The following is a 26,691-nucleotide window of genomic DNA, read 5'->3' as shown; positions in this document are numbered from 1 at the left end:
CGTCCTATTTAAGTGAAATATGACAGGAAGGACATTTGTTGATTAAATGATTATGGCTTTACACTTCCTCGTCCTTTGACAGGACGCACATTGTAACCATTGTGTTACTGTCAGCAGAAAGCTCCACCAGACATCCGTCACCGGATACTAGTACTTCATTGTGTTGACTCACTGGCCTGAAATGAATTATTCAATAATATTGTAATAATATTCCTACTTCAATAACATTTTTTATAAACAATGCATATTCACCTTCTCTCAAAATATTGCTTATTTAGAAAACAACATTCTTCTGAAATAGAGAAGTTTAAGGAAATGTAATCACAGTGTGTAACATTACATGCTACTTAAGAACAATTTTGAAGGCATCAATTCATCTGATATGTCGAAAACTCAAACAGTATATTCTTTGTAAACAGTAAACTCAACAGATGCATCAATTTAATGACAGTGTACTAAAGCTCTTTATATCAATGTCACACAGAAATTCACTCTTGTTTTAATGGAACACGTTTTGATATTTGCATTACCAGTATGTATTTAATCATGAAATACTTTGTTTAGTCTAACCATGTTGAAAACATACTATCGCTGGAATAGGTGAAATATCACGTTTTGTCACACCTGCAGTCAGTCTGCCTGATTAACACTATGGTTTTCTGAGTAAGGTCATGAAGATCACAAAGAAAATATAAGACTTGAATTTATTTTGTCAAATGCAATGTTTATCCCTTCATGTGGTTTACTAAAGTTGATATCTTGACTTGAAAATATTAACTTTGTCAGATCACAAGACGAAATATTATTAAACATATTTTATTGTCCAAAAAGACAAAGGGCAGCACTTATTACCGCCTTCTCCCTATATACAGTTATACATAATATTGCATAATGAAAATGAACAATTTACCTTTGAAGCTTCCCATTGTGGAAACATAGTGCGCAATATATATATACAGTGCTCATATGTATCTCATACATATCCTAATATTATACATTTTAGTGTTGAATATAGATTTAACAATATTAATGATAACAGTTTGGAAACAATAATATGCTAGCTACTGAATCTGTTAGTCGTTTCTATAAATTTGTGTACAGACAAGAATATTTTTGTATTCAGGAAAACATCTAAGTTTGGATCACCAAAAAGAATACTATGTAGAGTTTTTTGTCCTCCAAGATTATCGATAGCTGTCACAGCCTGTCAGTAATGTCTTCCTAAAATCATCATATAAGGTATATTCGAAGAAGAAATGGAATGAATTTTCACAAGGAGCATGCATATAAGGAGCATGACATAATTTCATGCTATCATCGTTATTTGACAAGGAAAACAAATTTCTTCTATGTATTTATATTTTTTTATTTTTCGCGTTTTGATTGAATTATAAAAAAATATCAATATGATCACACCACTTGATTTGATTGAAATAAACTAAAGTTCTAAAGATTGTTAACAATAGTAAAATATTACATCATAACAATATAATTATTGCAAAATGACACAGTAAGCACAACTATATTCTTATATATAAATTGATATGATTAATAATCAATAATACATGGCAATTGCTTGCACAAAAGAAATCTTTTTGTTTTAAAAGTTTCAAAACATGTTTGTGGACATAAAACCTGATGGGTTTCACAATTAAACAAAGAGAATTAATGAGTTATGATTGCAATACGCATGGGAATTAAAAATAATTCTGTTTATAATTTAAGTTTTTAGTAATGTCAATATCAATTTAAACATTTGAAATATTTGAATACAAACTGTTAAAGAGTTATCTGTTTCTGTAAATTATATAAAGATCAAATGTAGATTGAACATTTACTGGACATTAATTAGTTGGGGTTTTGTTCCAGAGATCCAGATAAGCTGCGTATCTGCGTGAAATACACATCAGAAATTCAGAAATACGCAGTAAAATATAATCCAAGCGTATCAAATACGCAAGGAACATTACAGATACGCTACAAAAATAAAACTTGTGCGTATCATCAAAATATTGTGAAGTAACCCTGCGTATTCGATTAGCAAATCAGCAACTTATTTTTAAATTATAAATTGGCATTCCGTCAACCTTGCCAAACTCCACGATGACAGTTACATCATGATCATTCGCCATCACACTTTCTTGTGGAAGTATCGTGGTATTTTTGAGTCCTTTAAAGCTCTCGAAACCACACGACACCAGTGTGCAGGGACTAGATGAATAGTGATTGAAAATATTTAACTTAAATACCCACATGTGTAAAAACTAGTGGGTAACAGAAATTTGAATACGCAGATAGAATTACTGATACCCAATGATTTTAAAATGCATGGGTAAAATACCCACAACACCAAAAGCTTATCTGGAGCTCTGTGTTCATTTCATGACATGATTAAATTGGTACAGTAAAGTAAATAATTCAGTTGAAATATTACACCTCATGCTATCTAATCTGTCAACATTGACAATCAAAATAACAACTGTTCACAATCACAACAGCACAAGTAGATCGAGAGGTCTAATATTTTATTGGAATGCATTTGAGTCCATTACAATTTACATCAAATACGCAACTGATGCAAACTTTTGATTTGTTACGATTGTAAATTCTCAGTAGGTTACAATTTGATACATTATATCAACATATCAATTTAGTTAGTTTCTGACATATATCTGGTCAAAAGGTCAATATTTCGACTTCAAGTACAACCCTCAAAGTTATTTAAACTCACAATAGATAGTTTGGCTTAATGGTGTGTAAACAATGAATTATTCTTTACAAGATTTCAGTAGCATTTGTATTAAGTCTGTTCAGCTACCATAAACTGCACTGGGAGTTACCAGGTGGTCATGGATATTTTAAATTGAAATCACAACAGAACGGCCAGATTCAAATTTATATCAGTAAGGAGACCAGATAACAGTAGAATAGTTTGTCAATAAGAATAATGTTCAATACTTACGATAAATGTACCGGGATGGTTAAATTGTCACAGTTTGTCCCGATTCCGTGCCTTGTTGACATCTCCATGTGTTTCATGTGCTATCCAGCCTTCACCTTCTGCTCTCCAAGCCTCGCTTTCAAACCGGAAGTAGCGAAGTGTGAAAAAGGTCAATAGAATCTATAATAGCCACTAAACGGGTAGATTTACCTAACCCTTATGATTGTAAAGGGATGATTGACCGTAAAGGGGATCCAAGGGCTAAGGACAGAGTTCGGGTAATTTAATATAGCCACTAAACGGGTACCTAACCCTAATGATCGTAAAGGGGTGATTGATGGTAAAGGGGATCCAAGGGCTAAGGATAGAGTTCGGGGTAACCTACCCTAACACTAGCGATATTTGGATGTGTTCAGCGCCAATATAATATCCCTAATAAACTGCGTTCTTGTGCATAATAATGAAAATTAATGAACCGAAAAAAATAGATATGTATGTTAGTTCCCAATTATAACCATTTTAGCCACTTCAATTACGAGAAAAACGAAATATAAAATATATAAAAAATAAAAGTGCTTTCGTAAACTAGCGCTTGCTATAAAATGCGCCGCCGCAGGCTATATTTAGTAATCAAATATTCAAAACTCTCCACACTGCTTGGCGTATTCAATGGCATTTCATGTAGAGATGATAAATCACTGGGAGGAGCTTATGCACACCCAATGACCCCTGACGTCACAGGGCATTGTTTCGCCGGTGTGATTGGCAACAAAATACTACAAATTACGTCATAGGGTATGATCACGTGTTTAAAAAGTTTGTGGTACTGTATTCTAAAGGTAGGCCCATTTTTCAAGTTGAAAAGCCACAAAATTGAACTTATTTCACCGACTGGTATACTGTTATGTTCATCGACTTCAGGAAGAAATTCATAACACTAAACATCCCCTTGTTACAAAGTGTTATGACATGGCTGAATTACTACAACCCAGCTACTTTTCAGCAACAATCAAGATGTTATGATCTTAAAGAACGTAAGGGGTAAGATGGGACATTTCTTAGTTGACGTTGTTAGATCAGTAGCCCGCAATACCGGCACGATTTGGCATACATTCATTCACTCGACGATACATAGGGCGTATCGCTCGTTCACACACAAACAATGAATGGAAGCAAATAAATCAATATAAGGCCTTATAACTATGTTGTACATATAGCATTTGATCCTTGCATGAGATCTTTGTTGTATTAAATGAACACACAGTTCGGCCCTTCTTTGATTTTAGAACTACATTAATCCTAATTATTTGCATACTCATTCTATTTCCCTGCGAAGGTATATTATTCTTGACCAAAATATGTTTTATTTATTGCAATAATACTTCATGGTTTGTTTTTATGGCAATGTGTGTATTTTTGCTGTCTCTTTTATCTGTAACTTATTTTTTATATTTTTTCATTTTCTAAATGAGAAACTTGAGAAACTTGCCATATATTTTGTGCATCATGTGCTATTTACATGATTTGATTCTTAAACAACTTCAAATAATGACGGGTGCGGTAGCCTTGTGGTTAAAGCGTTCGCTCGCCATGCAGATGGCCCGGGTTCGATTCCCCACATACAATGTGTGAAGTCCATTTCTAGTACCCCCCGGCGTAAGACAATGCTCCCTCACTCAAATATTGACAGAAGTGTTAAACAACACATTTATCTACCAGCACATTCCTCAACAAAATATGGTTTAGCTTTTTTATGGTTTAGTTAATTAAACTCAATGATTCAGCTGTACTACATGTATATGGTCTGACTGCCTGACTGCCCCTATATGGTCTGAAGCAACCATCTTGTATATTTTGTATATGTCTGAGGTTCACATCGTCCTATATATGGTACGACGTATCTATGGAATCCTGGAAAGGACATTGTCGCGTTGTCGCATTGTTTGTTTGTTGTTTAACGCCGTACTCAGCAATATTCCAGCTATATGACGGCGGTCTGTAAATAATCGAGTCTGGACCAGACTATCCGGTGATTAACATCACGAGCATCTATCCACAAAATTAGGATACGATGACATGCATCAACAAAGACAGCAAGCCTGACTTCCCGATCCCGTTAGTCGCCTTTTACGACAAGCATAGTCGCCTTTTACGACAAGCATAGTCGCCTTTTACGACAAGCATAGTCGCCTTTTACGGCAAGGTTGGGTTGCTGAAGACCTATTCTAACCCGGATCTTCACGGGTACGTTGTCGCATTGTCGCGCTTTGCTTGTATTTTTGTCAGGGCGAAATGCGACAACGTGACGATGTCCGTTTTAGGATTCCATACGTATCGGACGATCAATGATAGCAGAAATTAGCAATTAATTCCAGAGCCAGCATTCTAAGGTCCTCTACAAAACAACAGGAGCATGCATGGGCACAATTTGTTATTTTAGTGTTAACTTTTGAAGATATATGGATTGTAGATTATAATAATAATTGTGATTTTCAGAATAATTAACAATGCTCAACATTGCTATAAACTCGACTATTTCTTTTTAACTGTAGATCCTTCCACGCCCACTGAACAGCTAATAGTTGGAGGCGCTATATAAATATATAAAACCGGGTTCGAGTCCCCACAAGGGTACAACGTGGGAAAACCATTGTTCGTGTTCCCGCCGTCATGTTGCAAGATTATTGCTAAAGCGACGCAAATCCATCACTCGCCTGCACGCTTTATTTAACACACAATAAATACAATTTTGGGGTGCACGAGATGACATACTAATTTCTATATTTGTATTGATATGGGGACATTTTGTTTGCAATATGTATTTCCTTTCATAAGAAAAAACACACATAATTATTTAGCCGGACAAACGTTGCTTATAATACAGATTTGTCAAATGAATCCATCGATCTTACTTTTATCAATAATGGTATCAGGGATGAAAGGCATGTCGTAAAAATGACAGGTTTAGTTACACATAATTAATTGAAATTAATTACTTTGATTTGGCCTGAGGGACATTTGAGGAGATTACTTGGCGGAGACGACCGGACACTATTAGATTAAAGGGAGTCTCCCACTATCGCCTTAAGCCATGGCCTGTAGATAAAGCGAGGTAAGATTGAATAACTCACGTAGACAAGGTGTGATGTCTGGCTCTTTGACTGTTACTATTCAGGGCGTAAAGACTATATTTTCTCTATAAGTCACTGATCCGTGAAGTGAGTGAGTGTGGTTTTACACCGCTTTAGCAATATTCCAGCAGTATCACGGCGGGGGACACCAGAAATGGGCTTCACACATTGTACCCATGTGAGGAATCAAAGTCGGACTTCGGCGTGACGAGCGAACGCTTTAACCGCTAGGCTACCCCACCGTCCCTTACCCATGACGACTTTGAGTGAAAGAAGGAGAAGAAGATTACTTTTATTGTCATAAATTGCATACAGTGACAATCTCATTTAAACCAGATCTTTGTTCTCGCGAGAATTGGGATCTGATTTTCACTGAGATTGATACAATGATAGAACACAAAACAGTATATTGCTATATCCGGTCAATAACGATACACTAGTGATCATATATGCACAATATTTATTAAATAAAAAGTTAAAAATACATGTACATTAAAAAAAAATACATTTAAAAAATACTTAATACAAATACGGTCAGTGGAATCTCATTCCTATAGCACTGTACACCAATTACACATACGACCCGTGAAGAGCCGGGGTAGAATAGGTCTTCAGCAACCCATGCTTGCCGTAAAAGGCGACTACGCTTGTCGTAAGAGGCGACTAACGGGATCGGGTGGTCAAGTTCGCTGACTTGGTTGATGCATGTCATCGATCCCAATTACTTTGATCGTTGCTCATGATATCAATCACTGGATTGTCTGGTCCAGATTCGATTATTTTACAGACCACCGTCATATAGCTGGAATATTGCTGAGTGCGGCGTTAAACAACAAACCAAATCAAACGAAAACCCAATTCCACATACAGCAGTTAGAGATATTTCACACGGCCACATGTCGGATCACGCAAAATTCGGAGCGTAACTATTCGCTTGTTTATTGCAGACACATCACATCGCAACACGAATTAATTCTGACCATATCATTAGGTGATTATACAGTACTTTATACAACACGATGTAGCAGCCAAAGCTTTACATAACTAGTCAGACAGCATCAGAAATATAAGATGATCTAAAGAGGTAAAGATGCAGAATGTAGGCTTAACAGTAAACTATATTTGCTTAATTCCGTAGGTGATACCGGATATCTGTCTGAAACGGACAAGTTGAGTGAAAAGACAATGAAATAGTATGTGCTCTAAACAACAGTCATGTGTCGGAACTATATCATGCATGAATATTGGCGAATTTTGCATTTAAGTTACAAGTTCTTTGAAATCAAAATATAACATCTACACGCTAGCATGTGGTTAAATGTATACTCAACAACAAAAGTTCCTGTGACACCAATACTTTAGTGTATTTTTCAAACAAGTAAAGTTTGGTTTTCAATATTGTAGTACATGTATGGAACAAGTCACAAAAACGCAACTGCCTTAGAAAAGCATGCATTCCATGCATTCCAAGTCGACTTTTATGCAAGCCCCATGTATTTCACTACCCAAGAATGGGTATAAAAACATGTGCGTTAACGGGATTCCATATGCATTGTTCAGCATCGTGCTGACAACCACTCAGAAAAACAACCAAATTTCGCAATTATTCAACATTACGAAATGCCACGCCTGTCCAAAAATTAGCGTCTGCGAGCCATTGGTATGCTTGAAGCAGGATCGAGTCAACGTGATGTTGCAAGAAAATTTAACGTCCACAGAAACACCATTTGGTGTTTATGGCAACGTTGGCAACAGGCGAATGCAGTCAGAGACCATCCTCGGAGTGGCAGGCCAAGCGTTACCAATAATCGACAAGACAACTGGATTCGAACAATTCACCTACGAAATCGATTCCAGCCAGCAACAGTGACTGCAGAAGCATCCCTGGCCTTCGACGAATATCTTCACAAACCGTACGCCGTCGCCTCAGATGTGCAGGGATTGTCGCCAGAAGACCCGCCAGACATCCCATTTTGACAGGAAACCACCGTCAAACACGTCTACAGTAGTGCAGACAGCGTCTCGTTTTCACCTCAACCACAACGATGAACGGATTCGAGTGTACCGACGTCGAGGTGAACGTTACGTCAATCATCGTGTCATGGAAGAAGATCGGTTCTGGGGCGGCAGCGTTATGGTATGTAATGGGATTATAGCAAGACAGGGGACCCGTTTGATAGTGGTAGAGGGAAATCTCAATGGACAGCGCTACCGCGACGAGATCATTGGCCCTGTTGTTCTACCGTTTTTGCGCCGTCAGGGCCCAGGCATTACCTTTCAACATGACAACGCCCGGCCTCATATTGCTCGACTTGTTCAGGATTCTCTTCAACAAAACAACGTGAATGTCAGCCCTGGCCGGCTCGCTCCCCTGATCTCTCACCAATCGGGCACATGTGGGATGAGATGGATCGGCGCCTTCGACGTCAACCACGTGTTCTACAGACACTCCAGGAACTTCGAAACATGCTCCAGCAGATATGGACAGATACCCCACAGGACTTTGTGCGACACCTGGTCCATTCCATGAGGCGAAGATGACTTGCTTGCATCGCAACCAGAGGTGGACACACACGCTATTGATTTGTAAATTGACATTTTGGCATGTTCATGTTTTTTTATGAAATCACGCATTTTCTGAAGTCAGTATGGCAAATTAAACCATGTGAACACTTACAGGAGTTTTTTATCTGTTGCACACCGAAATTGTTTCAGATTTGGTAAAAAACATAACTTTGCATTAAATCTTATTCAATGTCACAGGAACTTTTGTTGTTTAGTATATGTTGACAGTTTGATCACGGTTAGGATAACACTTCATTCAGCTCATGCTTGCCGTAAGAGGCGACTAACGGGACCGGGAGGACAGGCTCGTTGACCTAGTTCATGCATGTCATCGTATCCCAATTGTGTGGATCGATGGGCATGGTGTCAATCACTGGATTGTCTGGTCCAGACTCGATTATTTACCAACCGCCGTCATATAGCTGGAATATTGTTGAATGCGGCGTTAAACAACAACAAAAAACCAAAAAACAACAACCCATGTATGGATGATGCATTGTGATTCATGTCATTGTAGTGCAAATACTATTCTGTTATAATATCGGTGTTCAAATAGTGGCCTTGTTGTAGGTCCAAGATCAGTCATATTGGCCCAAGGCAGGCGGTATTGCCCTCCAGTGCTTCTAAGTGATGCGGGCCGATTTCAGCGTATATTACGGACAGTCAATTAATAAGACCCGGCTAGCTGTGGTTATTATTTATTATCAGTGATATGGTTATTGATAATTGATCACCGTTAAAAGGTGCGTCATGTGTTGACAACTCTTGTTCGAAGTATGGCAGTTGTTGGGCTATCAGATCCCCGAGGCAAGGGAGTTAACTGGCTAGAAGACGTTTATGGGGTAGTCTCGGAAGTACCGTTCCCATGCCAATGAAACAGTCTCAAAGACTGCGCAAATATTTGTTGTTATTTACACATGATATATATTATTAGTCGAGTGGTTTTGTATAGTAAATATTATATGGTCGGAATAAAAATATTGTATTATGCGAGTCTTTGGCGAGGGTAATAAATATTGTTTATTGGTAATATATTACATATATTTACGATACGGAAGCATACGAGGGAAATACTCACTTTATCATATCATGCTATTCTTAAAAAAATCAAAGTTTAAGACATATTGCTATTTACTATAGCAACGTTATATAAAGCCTAAGCGAACGGTAGCCTAGTGGTAAAAGCGTTCGATCGTCACGCCGAAGACCCGGGTTCGATTCCCGACATGGGTACAATGTGTGAAGCCCATTTCAGGTGATATTGCTGGAATATTGCTAAAACCAAACTGAGTGAACCGCCCAAATTATGATAATAGGCTTTTAGCAAGTAAACCCTGCATCTATGTACAGTGCTTACTAAAAATGTAGTTCCGACAAGGTGACCTCATTTTCATATTTATGTGTTCGTGATCGTGATACCAAGTTTGATTGGTTTCTCACATCGATAGGCGCCGTACGGGGAGCCAAGTCGTCTAAGGCGCCGCAATTCGTTGTGCAGAGTTGCGTCCCTTGGGCACGCCAGAAACCTATGATTATGGGTTCGAATCCCGGTTGACTCCGATTATGTTTCTAGGTTTGTCAGCACCATACTCGTGCTCGTGGGTTTCACCGAAGTGGTAAACGTATGAGGCCTGCATCACTTCGTGCTTTCCTCTCACATTAAGCTGACACGCTGATATAACTGGAATACCGTAAAGCGGCGTTAAACCCAACTCACTCACTCACTCTCACATCGAGAACACGAACCTTTATATGATAAACTCTATTTAGGCCTAGTTACAGATAATGTGATCAACACTTTCTCTTAACCAATGCATCTCAAGTAAATATATATACTGACATGTAGTCGCCCCAGGCGCCTCTAGTCGGTATGCAGAGTTGCGTCCCTTAGCCGTTACTCAGCTGACAGATTTCTGACAATAAGAAAAAAGCAAAACCAATGTAATGATAGTATTTAGCTTTATTCCCACAAAACGATAGATTAAATGCTATCAATTTGATATGTAGACTTTCATCAAAAGTCTAACATGACCGTTAGATTGCCGAATCTAGAAACCGCCGTTCAACCCGGAGGGGGGTCCCTGGTTCATACCGCCGTTCATTCCGGAGGGGAGTCCCTGGTTCATACCGCCGTTCATTCCGGAGGGGAGTCCCTGGTTCATACCGCCGTTCATTCCGGAGGGGAGTCCCTGGTTCATACCGCCGTTCATGCCGGAGGGGAGTCCCTGGTTCATACCGCCGTTCATTCCGGTGGGGAGTCCCTGGTTCATACCGCCGTTCATTCCGGATGGGAGTCCCTGGTTCATACCGCCGTTCATTCCGGATGGGAGTCCCTGGTTCATACCGCCGTTCATTCCGGAGGGGAGTCCCTGGTTCATACCGCCGTTCATTCCGGAGGGGAGTCCCTGGTTCATACCGCCGTTCATTCCGGAGGGGAGCCTCTGGTTCATACCTGCTTGAGGTCCTTGGTTCAAACCTAGCCCACCTGCAGTGTTCATGTTACCGTCGATTGTTGCGGTCCTTCCAACGTCGGTATTAAAGACACCTCCCATCCCTCCGGGCATCCTCTGGCCGAAACCGCCTCCCAAACCGTTGTTGCTACCTGGGTTCTGCATGCCGAGAAGTCCCTGGCCGAAGAGCTGGTTCTGGGCGGTGAATGGTGTGGTGGCAGGCTGACTGTCGAAGCCGATCTTGCAGCACAGAGGGATGACGTCCCTGCAGGTAGACCCAAAGATCTGGTGAGAGGGACACAGAGCCAGTCCACGGCCGGTCAGCTCCTCGAAGGCCAGGTTCTCCACGGTCTCAGAGGAGGTGGCGGTCTGTCCCTGGTTGATGGTGACGGGGGTGCCCACGATGCCGCGGGGAGTACGGGACTGGCTCCACCAGGTACGGTCGGTCAGGATGTCGCCGAGAGCACGGCTGGAACACACCTCCTCAGTGCGGGAGAATTCAGTGACGACCAACTGGAATTGACCTTGGAGAGTTGCAGCTTGGTTGGAGGAGATGCGAGCAGTGAGACGCAAGGCGTTGCCAAATTGGTTTCCAAACCACGGGTTGTTGTTGCTGCTGCTGAAGGTGACTCTCATCTCGTCCCCATTTGAGTTCTTGGCGATGCAGGTCTGATACTGGTTAGGTTCCTGTTGGAACATGCCTCCCATTCCTAAACCAGCAGGTGACGCTTGTCCCCATCCTCCTCCTTGTCCCATGCCTCCCATTCCTAAACCAGCAGGTGACGCTTGTCCCCATCCTCCTCCTTGTCCCATGCCCAAAGCACCGCCCCATCCTCCAAACTGACTTTGGCCTTGACCCAGACCTTGACCAAATCCTTGACCCTGGCCCATGTTCCACGCACCGCTGTTCCATCCTCCTAACTGATCTTGTCCTTGGCGGAAACCTTGACCTTGGTTTGTGCCCCACGCACTTGTGCCTAATTCTCCCATCTGACCTTGACCAAGACCTTGACCCTGACTCTGATCCATGCCCGACCACTGAGCGAATACCTGTTGAGAGGCGAGGCCTATCACCACACACAGAGCGACGACGATTTGATGGACCATGGTGACTCAAGACTGACTGACCAAGTGCTTGTGACCGGACACCGGTGGGTCTCGGGTTATATGTCTGTCCAGATGGAGGTGTGGGAAAGTCCCCCAGCAGCCTATCGCCCGGGGGGTCGTCGTTCTTCTTCCCAGTTCAAGGAGCGTCCGTGGTAACAAACGAAACAAGGACCATAAACATTTTCCTTATCGTAATAGGGTGTGATGTTAGGTGGCGTCCGAATTGGAGATTTTTCAACTGTCTGTTGAGGTTGAAAATATATTACTAGAATTCGCAAAAGAAAGGAAGCCAAAACCTGATATAAGAGAACAACATTGGGTTTTCGGGGAGGGGATTCGCTTATTGGATTTATTCACTACTCTGCTTAAAAAGAAAACAAGTGGACTGTGATGTAACTTGACCTACTTTTATTGTCGACATTTATTATCAACTGACATATTGTCAGTTTCCATTTATTGTTTGAAAGTGTCAAAATGTGTGTGATTAGTAGAAACGTATATTCTTAGACTCCCAGATGAGAATACTAAGCGTAAACTCGGTTATAGAACACCGTTTAAATTTATCAACGAACATACCTCTTTTTAATGCTCACTGATACACATAATCTGCAACTGGGAAATATTTTTAATAATGTCGCTGTACTATGGTGGTATCGGTTGTAAAGAACATTTGAAATAATTGTTCTTTTTATTATTTTTTCCTTATACGATACCGTTTGTCTAGTACGACGTTATTGGTATATTATATTAGTTACTGGTTAGGATAAATAGTATGCTGTATGCTTTGGCATGGTCTATTTCACGTCCAAAACAACTCTCTTTCAGAATTGAGTAGGATATCCTAGTGGTTAAAGCGTTCGTTCAAGCCAAAGCCCGGGGTTCCTTTTTCCCACATGAGTACAATGTATGAAACCCATTTCTGGTGGAATATTGCTAAAAGCGGCGTAAAACAATACTGACTCAGTTACTCATTACTCATGTTGTTTTACGCCACAGACAGAATATTCCAGCTATGTCACGGCGGCCTGAAATTTCGAGTGAGGAGGACCAATGACAGGTAGCAAGAACAATGACATACGTCATCTAAGTATAATGATAAACATTCCACTCGGGGGCAGACTGTAACCACCCGATCCACATTGGACCTGGACCATCCCCCCACCCCCCCCCTCCCCCAGACGTCAACCTTTTGAAGTGTAATGTTTCCCCATGCGGATAATGTCATGTTCATTATCGTAATCAATGTACATCATTGATTTAATTTCGTTATCATTATGACATTTAATTGCACTTGCATAAAGAACTGATTTTGTAGAGTGGAGTGAGTATGGTTTTACGCCGCTTTTAGCAATATTCCAGCAATATCACGGCGGGGGACACCAGAAATGGGCTTCACACATTGTACCCATGTCAAGAATCGAACCCGGGTCTTCGGTGTGACGAGCGAACGCTTTAACCACTAGGCTACCCGACCGCCTCGATTTTGTAGAGAACCTCTCACGATGATAATAACCTGTCATCTATAGGGAAGAGTGAGCAATACTAATAAAGAAGCAGGATTGAATGACTTCATAGAAACTCCTTTACTTTACCCCTGCATCATCGGTGTCATCTACCAATTCATCGTCAGTGTTATCTACCACTGCATCGTCAGTGTCATCTACCACTGCATCGTCAGTGTCATGTACCACTGCATCCTCAGTGTCACCTACCACTTCATCGTCAGTGTTATCTACCACTTCATCGCCAGTGTCACCTACCACTTCATCGTCAGTGTCATCTACCACTTCATCTTCAGTGTCATCTACCACTTCATCTTCAGTGTCATCTACCACTTCATCGTCAGTGTCATTTACCACCGCATCGTCAGTGTCATCTACCACATTATCGCCGGTGTTATCTACTCCTACATCGTCAGTGTTATCTTCCTATGCATCGTCAGTGTTATCTACACCTACATCGTCAGTGTTATCTATCACTCCATCGTCAGTGTTATCTACACCTACATCGTCAGTGTTATCTACTCCTACATCGTCAGTGTTATCTACTCCTACATCGTCAGTGTTATCTTCCTATGCATCGTCAGTGTTATCTACCACTGCATCGTCCTAGTTATCTACTCCTACATCGTCAGTGTTATCTACCACTCCATCGTCAGTGTTATCTACTCCTACATCGTCAGTGCTATCTACCAATGCATCGTCCTAGTTATCTACTCCTACATCGTCAGTGTTATCTACCTCTACATCATCAGTGTTATGTACTCCTACGTCGTCAGTATCATCTACCTCTGATCGTCAGTGTTATCTACCTCTACCAAAATAAATGAATAATACATAAGGCGAAACTGGACCACCTGCTGGCGACCCCATCAGTTCACCAAAAAGATGGGAAGTGGCTGTTTTGTGTAATACAAGAAGTTGCGTTGTCAATCATTATACGTTTGTTTGTTCGTTTGTTGTTTAACACCGCACTCAACCTTATTCCAGCTATATGACGACGATCTGTAAATAATCGAATCTGGATAGGACAATCCACTGATTGACATCATGAGCATCGGCCTACGCATTTGGGATGCAATATCAATGTGACCAATATTTGAATTGTATATAATATCCAATCCTAACCCTTCGAGAACTTTTATCTGTATCTTTTTAGATTAAGTCGAACGCCCTTTCAAAGTCTATAAGTAATGACATACCCGGCTTATCGTTCTCTTTTGTCTAAAAGGTAAAATCACATACATTTCAAATGGCATCACTAATACATCTACCTGGAATATCTACCATAAACTAAAATATCTAAAACAATCTTAATTTGATCAACCTTTATTTTCTAAAATTCTGAGGTATTTAAACATTGCATTCAGTGTGCTAATGTAAAACTATATATTAAAACCCCCTCTTCTTTATTGGGCCTGTTATCAGTGAAATACGGTAACCTCTACAATCTCATTAAAATCAGACCTTACTTCTCGCTACCGCTAAACAAAGATCTGAAGACATCCCATTAGGGGTCACGTCAGACTGACCTTTTATCCAACCAATCAGTGCGTCGCTTACCACATTATGAAAGTGACAGTCGGAATGTGATTTCTAATCATACAACCTCGAAAACTTTAACATGGGGTATACCGAACGATAGTTATGGGTTTAACGACTGATTCCTTACAATCTAGACCATCTATTAGCCATTCCAGAATGTTTTTGGTTCAGGTTTCAAATTTTTAATCGGAATTTGTCAAAATATGTTTCAAAGTGAAGTCGCCAATTTGAAATTAGTGCCGTAAAGCACGAGAAAGCTGCCTTCTGATTGGTCATTCAATTGGTCGGTCAAAGTTCGCGCAAGGTCGTTCTGACGTGACCCGTAATGGGATGTCCTCAGATCTTTGTTCGGCGGTAGCGAGAACTAAGATCTGATTTTAGTGAGATCGTAACCTCTACAAAGTCATAATATTAGACATAACTATATCAACAGGAATTGGGAAATTCCAATTTGAGAATTTTGATGGACATTTGCTGCAGACTGAATAAGAACCTCTGAACCGCTCTAGATAACCCCTGTTGCAGCCTGTAAATATATGAGTATGTTTAATGCTGCTGTCAGAAATATTTCATCAACATTGCAGTATCAAGTCAATAATAAATCCTGGATCATGAAACCTGTTTTGTTTTGTATGTTTGTTTGTTGTTTAACGCCGCACTCACCAATATTCCAGTTATATGACGGCGTAAAACAATTTTAAGTCTTCTAGTAAAACAAGCACTGACGATCTTATACTGAGAGTATTGAGTCGCCAAGTTTGCAATATTGATCTGTGTCTGCCTTTTTAATACTAGTGATCACATCCCTGTTAAATGTAATAGATATATTGGGCGGTGGGTTAGTCAAGTGGTTAAAGCGTTCGATCGTCACGCCAAAGACCCGGTTTCTATTACCCACATAGGTACAATGTCTGCAGCACATTTCTGGTGTCCCCCGACGGGATATTGCTGGAGTATTGCTAAAAACGGCGTAAAACCATATTCACTCACTCACCTCCATTGTAATATGTAAGTTGTTGTTATTGAAGGATTTAGTCATGTATTTGTGAACCCATGTCCAACAATCTTTTCAAAAATCTCCCCAAAGATTAACCTGGAATGACAATGATGTCAGACATTCTTTTCTAATGTCTTTTATTGCCTTGGATAATTCTTTCACACATATTGTCCGTTCTAGATGTTTATATTGTTGAGGATTTGAGATTGGAGCATTAATTCTGTGTAAAAAGTCCTTAATATCGACTGTTCTTGTTGTTTGCGAAGAGGACAATAACAAAATGACGTCATATGAATGTATTGTAGCAAGGTGACGCCATTGCATGTGACGTCATGCATTGTTCATTACATCACGGATTCAGCTGATGATTCCACTTGGGCTAAGGAAAGCCACTTTTGTCTACATTTGATAAATAGTCTATAGGTAACATAAAGAATAACCAACAGGCAACAGGGGCGGTCGGGTAGCCTAGTGGTTAAAGCGTTCGCTCGTCACGCCGAAGACCCGGGTACGATTCCCAAAATGGGTACAATGTGTGAAGCCTACTTGTGGTAAGCCCCGCCGTGATATTGCTAGAATATTGCTAAAAGCGGCGTAAAACCTCACTCACTCACCTACTCGCAGCAACGATTTACGGATTTCTGAACCACTTGAATTAAAGTAAAAACTTCCTCGTAAGAACTCGGAAATTACAAAATGTATTAACTCAGGACAGATAATCCGATATTCCTCGTATGTTTTCTAAAAATTTCTCAAGAGGAATAAGTGAGTTTGCCAGTCTTGATGCAGTGAAAGTTAAGCTTCAAGAGATACAATACAGCCTAAAGGCTTCACAATGGCAATCAGCTGGTAATTAGGTTCTGATGTCACGCTGTTGCAGGAGGAAGGCCCACACCTAGGACAGATTTATGACCCCGCACCTCGACAGCCGTAGATATAACCCGAGTCCGATCAGTGGTCAGCCATTCTCACTCGCTCAGTCAGTCCAGAATAACCATGGTCCATCAACTCGTCGTCGCTGTGTGTGTGGTGTTGGGGCTCGCCTCTCACCAGGTGTGTGCTCAGTGGTGGGGCATGGGTCAAGGTCAGGGTCAAGGTCAGGGTATGGGTCAACTTGGAGGATTAGGTGGCATGGGTCAAGGTCAAGCTGGAGGGTGGGGGAACAATCTCTTCCAACCGTTGAGACCCAGTGTACAAGACAACACCCTGTACCAGACCTGTATCGCCAAGAACTCCAACGGCGATGACATGAGGGTCACCTTCAGCCTTGGCAACAACAACAACAACTTCAACAACCTCATGTTTAACCGATTCGGTGGAGCCCGTAGCCTACGTCTCTCAGCTGTCATCGCCTCCAACCCTGCTTCAACTCTCCAAGGTCAGTTCCAGTTGGTCGTCACTGAATTCTCCCGCACTGAAGAAGTGTGTTCCAGTCGTGCTCTCGGCGACATCCTGACCGACCGTACCTGGTGGAGCCAGTCCCGTACTCCCCGCGGCATCGTGGGCACCCCCGTCACCATCTACCAAGGACAGACCGCCACCTCCTCTGAGACCGTGGAGAACCTGTCCTTCGAGGAGCTGACCGGCCGTGGACTGGCTCTGTGTCCCTCTCACCAGATCTCTGGCTCCACCTGCATGGACGTCATCCCTCTGTGCTGCAAGATCGGCTTCGACAGTCAGCCTGCTACCACCTCTTTCACAGCCCAGAACCAGCTCTTCGGCCAGGGACTTCTCGGCATGCAGAACCCAGGTAGCAACAACGGTTTGGGAGGTGGATTCAACCAAGGAATGGGCGGCGGACAGTCTCAGGGAATGAACCAGGGACTCCCTTCAGGACTGAACGGAGGATTTGGTCAAGGTGGACTCCCCTCAAACAACGCTGGCTCCCCAAACATGCGACTCGCATTCTAGACTAGACTTATGTAGACTAGTCAATAGACTTTCAATAACTTTCAATATTTATCATTCATGTACCATATTAATTTATTGTCAATGAATCTATCACTCACTACGAATTCTTGCGACTCAAAACATGCGACTCTCCTTCTAGACTGGACTTATGTAGGCTTGTCAATAGAATTTTAGTCATTAAGATATTTATTGAGCATTCATTTAGCATATTAATTTATTTATCATTACGATTGCTCAAATGCTTAAATGCCATTACATGTTAGGAACGGGTGGTCCAGCCGTATAAGGCTCCGTAATTCGCTATGCAGAGTTGCCTAACTTAGTCGTCCCAGAATCCGGTGCTCTTGAGTTCGAATCCCAGATTCACCCTCATTATTATACTTGTGTTCACGGGCTTGAGCAAAGTGATATAAATGTAGGACCTGCATCCCATTGTACTTTCCTCCCATGTCAAGCGGACACGCCATCATATAACGGCAATGCTGTTCATAATCTCATAATCATTGTGTGTACGCAACTGTTTTCTTAATAAACGCATCTCTCTTTATATATGTTGGTTCTCATCCTTCAGTCACGTGGTATATATGTCCATATTTGGTGCGGGGCAGTCGGGTAGCCTAGCGGTTAATGCGTTCGTTCGTCACGCCGAAGACCCGGGTTTGATTCCTGACATGGGTACAATGTGTGAAGCTCATTTCTGCAGTCCCCCGACGTATATTGCTGGAATATTGCTAAAAGCGGCGTAAAACCATACTCACGCACTCCCATAATTGGTGCACAATGCGAACGATGTTCCATTCCAAGAATAATATGTAATCAAATATATTCTAAAGTCTTCTGTACCATTTAACTAAAACAGGACGGAAGCCATTGACCACGGTTGAATGGGCACTGATGATCGTTATAAGATGTTGCTTGTGAGTGAGTGAGTGAGTGAGTATGGTTTTACGCCACTTTTAGCAATACTTCAGCAATATCACGTCGGGGGACACCAGAGATGGGCTTCACACATTGTACCCATGTCGGGAATCGAACCTGGGTCTTCGGCGTGACGAGCGAACGCTTAAACCACTAGGCTACCGCACCGCCCCTAAGATGTTACTAAAGTCTGTAACAAAAGCTGCAGATGAAATATGTATGCTTGAGTTTCTCTTTGGCGAGTCTTGACCTTTTGGCACACAGCGGCACCTTGTTAATCTGGACGGCACCGTTTCCTGGGAAATCTTCAGGATTAACAAAGTTCCGGCTGAAAGAATCGTTGACAAGGAGTGAGATCACAGCTTCCACGCATACCAGACCATATTAATCAAATATTCATACTATCCTTAGTTTATACGCTTTTGACCGCCAATGTGGTCAAGTGGTGGAGCGCCTGCCAGGAGAGTGGAAGGTCGGGGTTCGATCCATGGCCGCGTCATACCAAAAGACGTTAAAAGATGTTTCTTGTTGTTACACTGGCGGCGCTAAACGGTATTACGGCGCTAAAACAAGGATCTATCATCGCAATTGGAATACGATGACATGCATCAACAAAGTCAAAGGGCCTGACCACCCGATCCCGTTAGTCTCCACTTACGACAGGCGTAAGCGCCTTTTAAGACAAGCATGGGCTGCAGAAGACCTATTCTAATCCGGATTTTCAAGGGTTCCGAAAACCAGTGATGACACCAGGCGCCCTCGAAAAGGGCGAGCATCCCTTGCATTACTTCTTCACGGGGAGGGGGTCTAAGGGGGGGGCCGGTCGTCTAAGGCGCCGCGATTCGCTGTGCAGAGTTGCGTCCCTTGGGCACGCCAGAAACCACTGTGGGTTTCACCGAAGTGGTAAACGTCTAAGACCTGCATCACTTGGGACTTTCCTCCCACATTAAGCTGACACGCCGTGATATAACTGGAATACTGATAAAAGCGGCGTTAAACCCAACTCACTCACTCACTCACTCACTACTTCTTCACGCATGAAGGAAAAAAGAAAATGTTAAAAAGGATCTTACTGAATAAGGAAATTGTAGCTTTGGTAAAACTGTTCCTTACTGGTAGATATTGGTATCTATCCAGATCTAGTCTGTCATACAGACCCTGGTACAAATATATCCGATACAGACAATGCAATTCTAGATTACTGTTGTGTCTGAAAATGAAGAGAGTCTCTGGGTTTCTTTTGATATATATTAATTAAGATGATTTAACAACAGGGATTTTTTGCTGTAAGATATGTTCATTTCAGAGACTGTCAGGCTGTTAGTCTGATCCAGATCTTAAAATTAAGAATAGATCCTCATATCATCAGTATCCGTGAGAAACATTGCACATTAATACATATCGAAAGTTTCTCTCTATTTGTCCGCTATGCCAACGAACGACTTTTCAAACACATGTGTGACGTCATTCTATTGTTTAAACTATACATAAATTTTCGGGAATCGACACATTTTTGTCAATGATACAACATTTTATATAGCAAATACTTCCGTCTGTAACACGTGCTTCGAATTTGTTTTAAATCATAAGCCCTGACTTGAAGTATTAAAACATATGTATGGTTCTTGTTCTGGTTCTGGATCTGGATCTGGATCTGGATCTAGTTCTGGTTCTGGTTCTGAATCTGGTTCTGGTTCTGGTTCTGGATCTGTCCTGGTTCTGGATCTTGATCTGGATCTGGTTCTGGTTCTGGATCTGTCCTGGTTCTGGATCTTGATCTTGATCTGGATCTGGATCTGATCTGAATCTGGTTCTGGCTCTGGCTCTGGCTCTGGCTCTGGCTCTGGATCTGATTTGGATCTTGATCTGGTTCTGGTTCTGGTTCTGGTTCTGGTTCTGGATCTGGTTCTGGATCTGGTTCTAGTTCTGGATCTGGATCTGGATCTGGATGGGGTTTTGGTTCTGGATGGGGTTGGTTTTCGGTTGGTTTTCGGATTCGGGTAAGGATGTCCTTACCCAGGCGAAATTCAAAGCAGGGGTTACGGGCGGAAATATTGCCGTTACATACACTCTTCAAAAAAAAGAAACGCGCTGGTAGATTTTTAGTAGATTTATTGTACCTAATAAAGTCAATATATTTAATTTAATATCATAGATACGAATATGAAATGTTGGTGCTCGATAGTCACATGTTGTCGTTGTACAAAGGTATTGAAAACTGTTCATTGTCATGTCACATAAGGCCACGAGGTTGCGCTTAACTCAGTATCTCGTGTGACCGCCCCGGGCAGCAATCACGGTTCTGCATCTCCTCGGCACTGACTGGATAAGTGTACGAATTCTGTCCTGCGGAATTCTGCGCCATTCTGCTTGTAACGCGTTGGACAGTTGTGGGAGTTCATCCCAGAGGTGTTCGATTGGGTTGAGATCTGAAGATCTCGAAGGCCAGGGCAAGGCGTTGATGTTGGCATTATGAAGGTAGTCTACCGTGACACGAGCTGTGTGCTGCCGAGCTTTGTCCTGTTGAAACAGCTCCCTCTGGCGGTCAATGATTGGAAGAAGGTGAGGTTGAAGAATTTGATTCATGTAGCGATTTGCTGTCAAATTCCCCTGAACCACAAATCTCGTGGTGTAGGATATGGCCCCCACACCATGACACTACCGCCACCGAATGTGTTGAATTCACGTACACAATGTGGGGCAAAACACTCATTTCGTGAAGAGGAAATCGAGATTCATCGCTAAACCACACTCGTCTTCAGTTACTCAAATTCCAAGGCTGTAAGGTATGGCACCAACGCAAGCGTCGCTGTCGATGGACATGTTGCTAAACAAGGACGATAACTGGTCTGCTGGGTCGGATTCCAGCCTCGCGAAGATGGTTCCTGACAGTCTGGTTCGATATCCTCCTAACACCAGGGATGCGTCCTGCAGTCTCTGTAGCTGTGACAATGCGATGACGTGGGTGGAACAGTCGAGTGTAGCGATCTTGTGCAGGGGTGGTAACTCTTGGTCGACCGGTTCTCGGACGATGTGCAGTTGAATTGAACTGTGTGTATCGGTCACAAAGGCTGCAAATGGTGTTGTGGTGGACTTTGAAGTGGCGTGCAACAGAAGTCTGCGATCCCCTATTTGGATACGACTTATCGGCAGCGCTCAGTCTCGGCATTTTCGAACTTGAAAAATGTTGATAATTGAATGACAAATTATTGGCTTATGCTTGCCTTTTCATCACCACTACCACGAGTTATGAATGCCATAACTTGCACATGCATTTTGCTTTACTGTTTTCCTCCATGACATTTTTGAACAAGTGTGAAAACGATGCCGTTTAAGACATTGCAAATCGACAGTGGCTGCGTTTATATACCGGATCTTTTTTGTAGTCAGGTTAAATGAACTACATACTACATGTGCGTTTCTTTTTTTGAGGAGTATTTACCGAAAATCATGTCGAAACAATTAAACAAAAACTTTGCCGAGAAAAACTAAAAATCCGAAAAATATATAGATATTGTTGTTCTGGGCTCTATATTTCTTATGATACCCGTCTACACTCATTCAAAATGGGTATGCAATTGATAAAACACTGGTTTAGGGCCCCATGTGATTTTAAAGAGCCGTGCAAAATGCATGGTAAAGGTTAGCTTGCGACGAAGCTTGACGCACGTGAAACAGCGTCAGAGAACACATTTCTCGTGCAGCACGAAAGGGTGACTCACACAGTATAAATACACAAACTACCAAAATTCTGGTTTAATATTTTAATATATTCCACAAGAGGAATCTTTTCTCAAAGTCTGAAATCAGGGATGTGTTTTATAAGGGAATATCCTCGTAACTCTCCATTCCATGATAATAATGTTTGTTTCTTTGCTGTTTAACGCTGCACTCAGCAATATTCCAGCTATCAGACGGCGCTCTGCAAATAATCGAGTTTGGACCGGATAATCCAATGATTGACATCATGAGCATCGATCCACGCAATTGGAATACGATGACATGCATCAACAAAGTCAGCGAGTCTGACCACCCGATCCCGTTAGTCACCCCATTACACCAAGTATAGTTGCCCTTATCTCAAGCATGGGTTGCTGAAGACCTATTCTACCCCGGATATTCACAGGCCCATAATTATAATGAGTTACTCGGACATTCTCCTCTATTAAGTTACCACTAATGAGCAGTCGATTGGCATTTTCTTTCTTTTCCCTTTTTTAACAATTTGGTTTCAGGTATCTCATACATAATACTCTTTTACGTTGTTTTTTCTTAACACACGTCTTTCTTTTAAGGTCCCTGTCGCGTTCTGATTTGATAAAAGTAATATTATTATTTCACGAGAGCCTAAGAAAATATATTAACATAGTAGTTTTTCCATATTTGAGATGGCGTTTGATGGTACACGCTTCGTTGAACACAGAATATACTCAGTGGGACAAGTTACGACAGTCGCCTTAAGGGTGTAGTGCAACAATCAGCTGGTAATTAGGTTCTGACGTCACGCTGTTGTAGGAGGAAGGCCCACACCTAGGACAGATTTATGACCCCGCACCTCGACAGCCGTGGATATAACCCGCGTCTGATCAGTGCTCAGCCATTCTCACTTGGCCAGTCAGTCCAGAATAACCATGGTCCATCAACTCGTCGTCGCTGTGTGTGTGGTGTTGGGGCTCGCCTCTCACCAGGTGTGTGCTCAGTGGTGGGGCATGGGTCAAGGTCAGGGTCAAGGTCAGGGTATGGGTCAACTTGGAGGATTAGGTGGCGGTGCGTTTGGCATGGGTCAAGGTCAAGCTGGAGGGTGGGGGAACAATCTCTTCCAACCGTTGAGACCCAGTGTGCAAGACAACACCCTGTACCAGACCTGTATCGCCAAGAACTCCAACGGTGATGACATGAGGGTCACCTTCAGCCTTGGCAACAACAACAACAACTTCAACAACCCCATGTTTAACCGATTCGGTGGATCCCGAAGTCTGCGTCTCTCAACTGTCATCGCTTCCAACCCTGCTTCAACACTCCAAGGTCAGTTCCAGTTGGTCGTCACTGAATTCTCCCGCACTGAAGAAGTGTGTTCCAGTCGTGCTCTCGGCGACATCCTGACCGACCGTACCTGGTGGAGCCAGTCCCGTACTCCCCGCGGCATCGTGGGCACCCCCGTCACCATCTACCAAGGACAGACCGCCACCTCCTCTGAGACCGTGGAGAACCTGTCCTTCGAGGAGCTGACCGGCCGTGGACTGGCTCTGTGTCCCTCTCACCAGATCTCTGGCTCCACCTGCATGGACGTCATCCCTCTGTGCTGCAAGATCGGCTTCGACAGTCAGCCTGCTACCACCTCTTTCACAGCCCAGAACCAGCTCTTCGGCCAGGGACTTCTCGGCATGCAGAACCCAGGTAGCAACAACGGTTTGGGAGGTGGATTCAACCAGGGAATGGGCGGCGGACAGTCTCAGGGAATGAACCAGGGACTCCCTTCAGGACTGAACGGAGGATTTGGTCAAGGTGGACTCCCCTCAAACAACGCTGGCTCCCCTAACATGGGCGGACTAGGGTTTTGAAATGTTCTCTTACAGTCTCAAACAGTCCCTTAAATTTAAAAATGTCATCCCTTCAAATATATTTTATTTATTGATACCATAAAACGTTTAATTTTTTAAATTTATTTATGGTTTCCTCTTCTGTAAAACTATTTATAGCCAATAATGCGTTGGTAGTTATGTTGTAATGCTGAAGACTAAGTGCATTATTATGTTTGATAAACATTTGCACTGATGTGTATGACTTTATGGTTTTGTCAGTAAATATATTATCCCTGAATACAGTGTTTCTTGTTGTCCCAACGAGTGGCCATTCGTCAAAAACGGTGCCATTCTATGTGCAGAGTTGCGTTCCTTGTGCACGCCAGAAAACTACGATCGTGTGTTCGAACTCAAGTTCGCCCCGATTATGTTTCTAGGTTTGTCAGCACCATACCCGTGCTCGTGGATTTCACCGAAGTGGTAAACGTCTGACACCTGCATCACTTCGGGCTTTCCTCCCACATTAAGCTGACACTCCGTGATATAACTGGACTAGTGTTAAAAGCCGCGTTAAACCCGACGCACTCACTCATTATTTGTAATGACCTTGAACAATACTTCACTTTCAGTAACTATGATGGGATTATACTCAGTGTTATAACTGAAATACTTTTTAAAGCAGCGTTACCCAACTTTGGTATCATCCCAAAACATGGGATTTTGTTACTTGGCCTCTCTCTCTCTCTCTCTCTCTCTCTCTCTCTCTCTCTCTCTCTCTCTCTCTCTCTCTCTCTCTCTCTCTCTCTCTATCAAACTTTCAATAACACCATAACGGGTCATTACATTAATGGGGGTTTTGAAGTACCATTTATCTACCATTTAATAATCCACACATGCCTAATAATATGCGCTAATACGTTGATAAAATACAGGGGTCTGAAGTTGAAACTTTCTGCGTTGCACAAACTTATTTGTTTGCTAATACGAAATTGTATGGAACATGATGGAGGAATACTCTAATTGAATTACGCGGTAATGAAAATTATATACTTAAAGTGCTATTAGTTAATGATAGTTTAAAGACGGCTTTGTACAACCCGTTTTAATTTCGCCATTTACAAACGAAACATGAAAGAATTTGATAGCCTCTTCGAACAGGAAATTACGAAACACCCAGGTACAAAAATATAAGCTGTTTCCATATAGGTAGGTAGTGTCCTTGTATCCACACAACACGTTACAATACAAGTAGGTATATTCCTTCCCTCCATACACCACGTTAAAATACAGGTAGGCATTGTCCTTCTATCTATACAACACGTTACAATACAAGTAGGTATATTCCTTCTCTCCATACACCACGTTACAATACAGGTAGGTTTATTCCTTCTGTCCATACAACACGTTACAATACAGGGAGGCATTGTCCTTCTGTCCATACAACACGTTACAATACGGGGGGCATTGTCCTTCTCTCCATACACCACGTTACAATACAGGTAGGTATATTCCTTCTGTCCATACACCACGTTACAATACAGGTAGGCATTGTCCTTTTCTCCATACACCACGTTACAATACAAGTAGGCATTGTCCTTTTCTCCATACACCACGTTACAATACAGGTAGGCATTGTCCTTCTCTCCATACACCACGTTACAATACAGGTAGGTATATTCCTTCTGTCTATACACCACGTTACAATACAGGTAGGTATATTCCTTCTCTCCATACACCACGTTACAATACAGGGAGGCATTGTCCTTCTATGTATACACCACGTTACAATACAGGTAGGTATATTCCCTCCCTCCATACACCACGTTAAAATACAGGGAGGCATTGTCCTTCTCTCCATACACCACGTTACAATACAGGTAGGTATATTCCTTCCCTCCATACACCACGTTACAATACAGGTAGACATTGTCCTTTTCTCCATACACCACGTTACAATACAGGTAGGCATTGTCCTTCTCTCCATACACCACGATACAATACAGCTAGGTATATTCCTTCTGTCCATACACCACGTTACAATACAGGTAGGCATTGTCCTTCTCTCCATACACCACGTTACAATACAGGTAGGTATATTCCTTCCC

The 26,691-nt window shown here is 42.1% G+C and overlaps 5 protein-coding genes across 5 annotated transcripts; 3 read left to right on the top strand and 2 right to left on the bottom strand.

Moving 5' to 3' along the window:
• Positions 1-10,685: 10,685 nt before the first annotated feature.
• LOC139464730 (uncharacterized transmembrane protein DDB_G0289901-like) lies at positions 10,686-12,194 on the bottom strand. The gene has a single exon (XM_071246245.1). It carries the CDS (start codon positions 12,192-12,194, stop codon positions 10,686-10,688), a length of 1,509 nt encoding a protein of 502 aa, XP_071102346.1.
• A 72-nt stretch (positions 12,195-12,266) lies between these two features.
• On the top strand, positions 12,267-14,488 carry LOC139464729 (dynein heavy chain-like). Its single transcript, XM_071246244.1, has 2 exons — positions 12,267-12,272; positions 13,721-14,488. The coding sequence occupies exons 1-2, from the start codon at positions 12,267-12,269 to the stop codon at positions 14,486-14,488; spliced, it is 774 nt and encodes a 257-aa protein (XP_071102345.1).
• Positions 14,489-17,231: 2,743 nt separating this feature from the next.
• On the top strand, positions 17,232-18,146 carry LOC139464562 (uncharacterized). Its single transcript, XM_071246084.1, has one exon. The coding sequence runs from the start codon at positions 17,232-17,234 to the stop codon at positions 18,144-18,146; it is 915 nt and encodes a 304-aa protein (XP_071102185.1).
• A 2,578-nt stretch (positions 18,147-20,724) lies between these two features.
• Positions 20,725-21,650, bottom strand: LOC139464728 (protein TsetseEP-like). Its single transcript, XM_071246243.1, has 2 exons — positions 21,401-21,650; positions 20,725-21,008 (listed from the first exon to the last, which is right to left on the bottom strand). Exons 1-2 carry the CDS (start codon positions 21,648-21,650, stop codon positions 20,725-20,727), a joined length of 534 nt encoding a protein of 177 aa, XP_071102344.1.
• Positions 21,651-23,695: 2,045 nt separating this feature from the next.
• LOC139464727 (uncharacterized) lies at positions 23,696-24,625 on the top strand. Its single transcript, XM_071246242.1, has one exon. The coding sequence runs from the start codon at positions 23,696-23,698 to the stop codon at positions 24,623-24,625; it is 930 nt and encodes a 309-aa protein (XP_071102343.1).
• Positions 24,626-26,691: the final 2,066 nt, after the last annotated feature.

Source organism: Haliotis cracherodii, unplaced genomic scaffold, assembly GCF_022045235.1.
Source record: "Haliotis cracherodii isolate W230 unplaced genomic scaffold, xgHalCrac1.p SCAF_17, whole genome shotgun sequence".
In the NCBI taxonomy this organism is placed as follows: Eukaryota; Metazoa; Mollusca; class Gastropoda; order Lepetellida; family Haliotidae; genus Haliotis; species Haliotis cracherodii.
This window is presented reverse-complemented; position numbering and strand designations above follow the sequence as displayed.

Excerpts from the sequence above, each read along its gene's own strand:
- LOC139464727 (XM_071246242.1), top strand. The coding sequence starts at position 23,696 with ATGGTCCATCAACTCGTCGTCGCTGTGTGTGTGGTGTTGGGGCTCGCC.
- LOC139464562 (XM_071246084.1), top strand. The coding sequence starts at position 17,232 with ATGGTCCATCAACTCGTCGTCGCTGTGTGTGTGGTGTTGGGGCTCGCC.
- LOC139464730 (XM_071246245.1), bottom strand. The coding sequence starts at position 12,194 with ATGGTCCATCAAATCGTCGTCGCTCTGTGTGTGGTGATAGGCCTCGCC.
- LOC139464728 (XM_071246243.1), bottom strand. The coding sequence starts at position 21,650 with ATGAATCAAATTCTTCAACCTCACCTTCTTCCAATCATTGACCGCCAG. Across the intron at positions 21,009-21,400 it reads AATTCCGCAGGACAGAATTC|ATCCAGATCCAGATCCAGAA; the intron begins GTACACTTATCC and ends AACCCCATCCAG.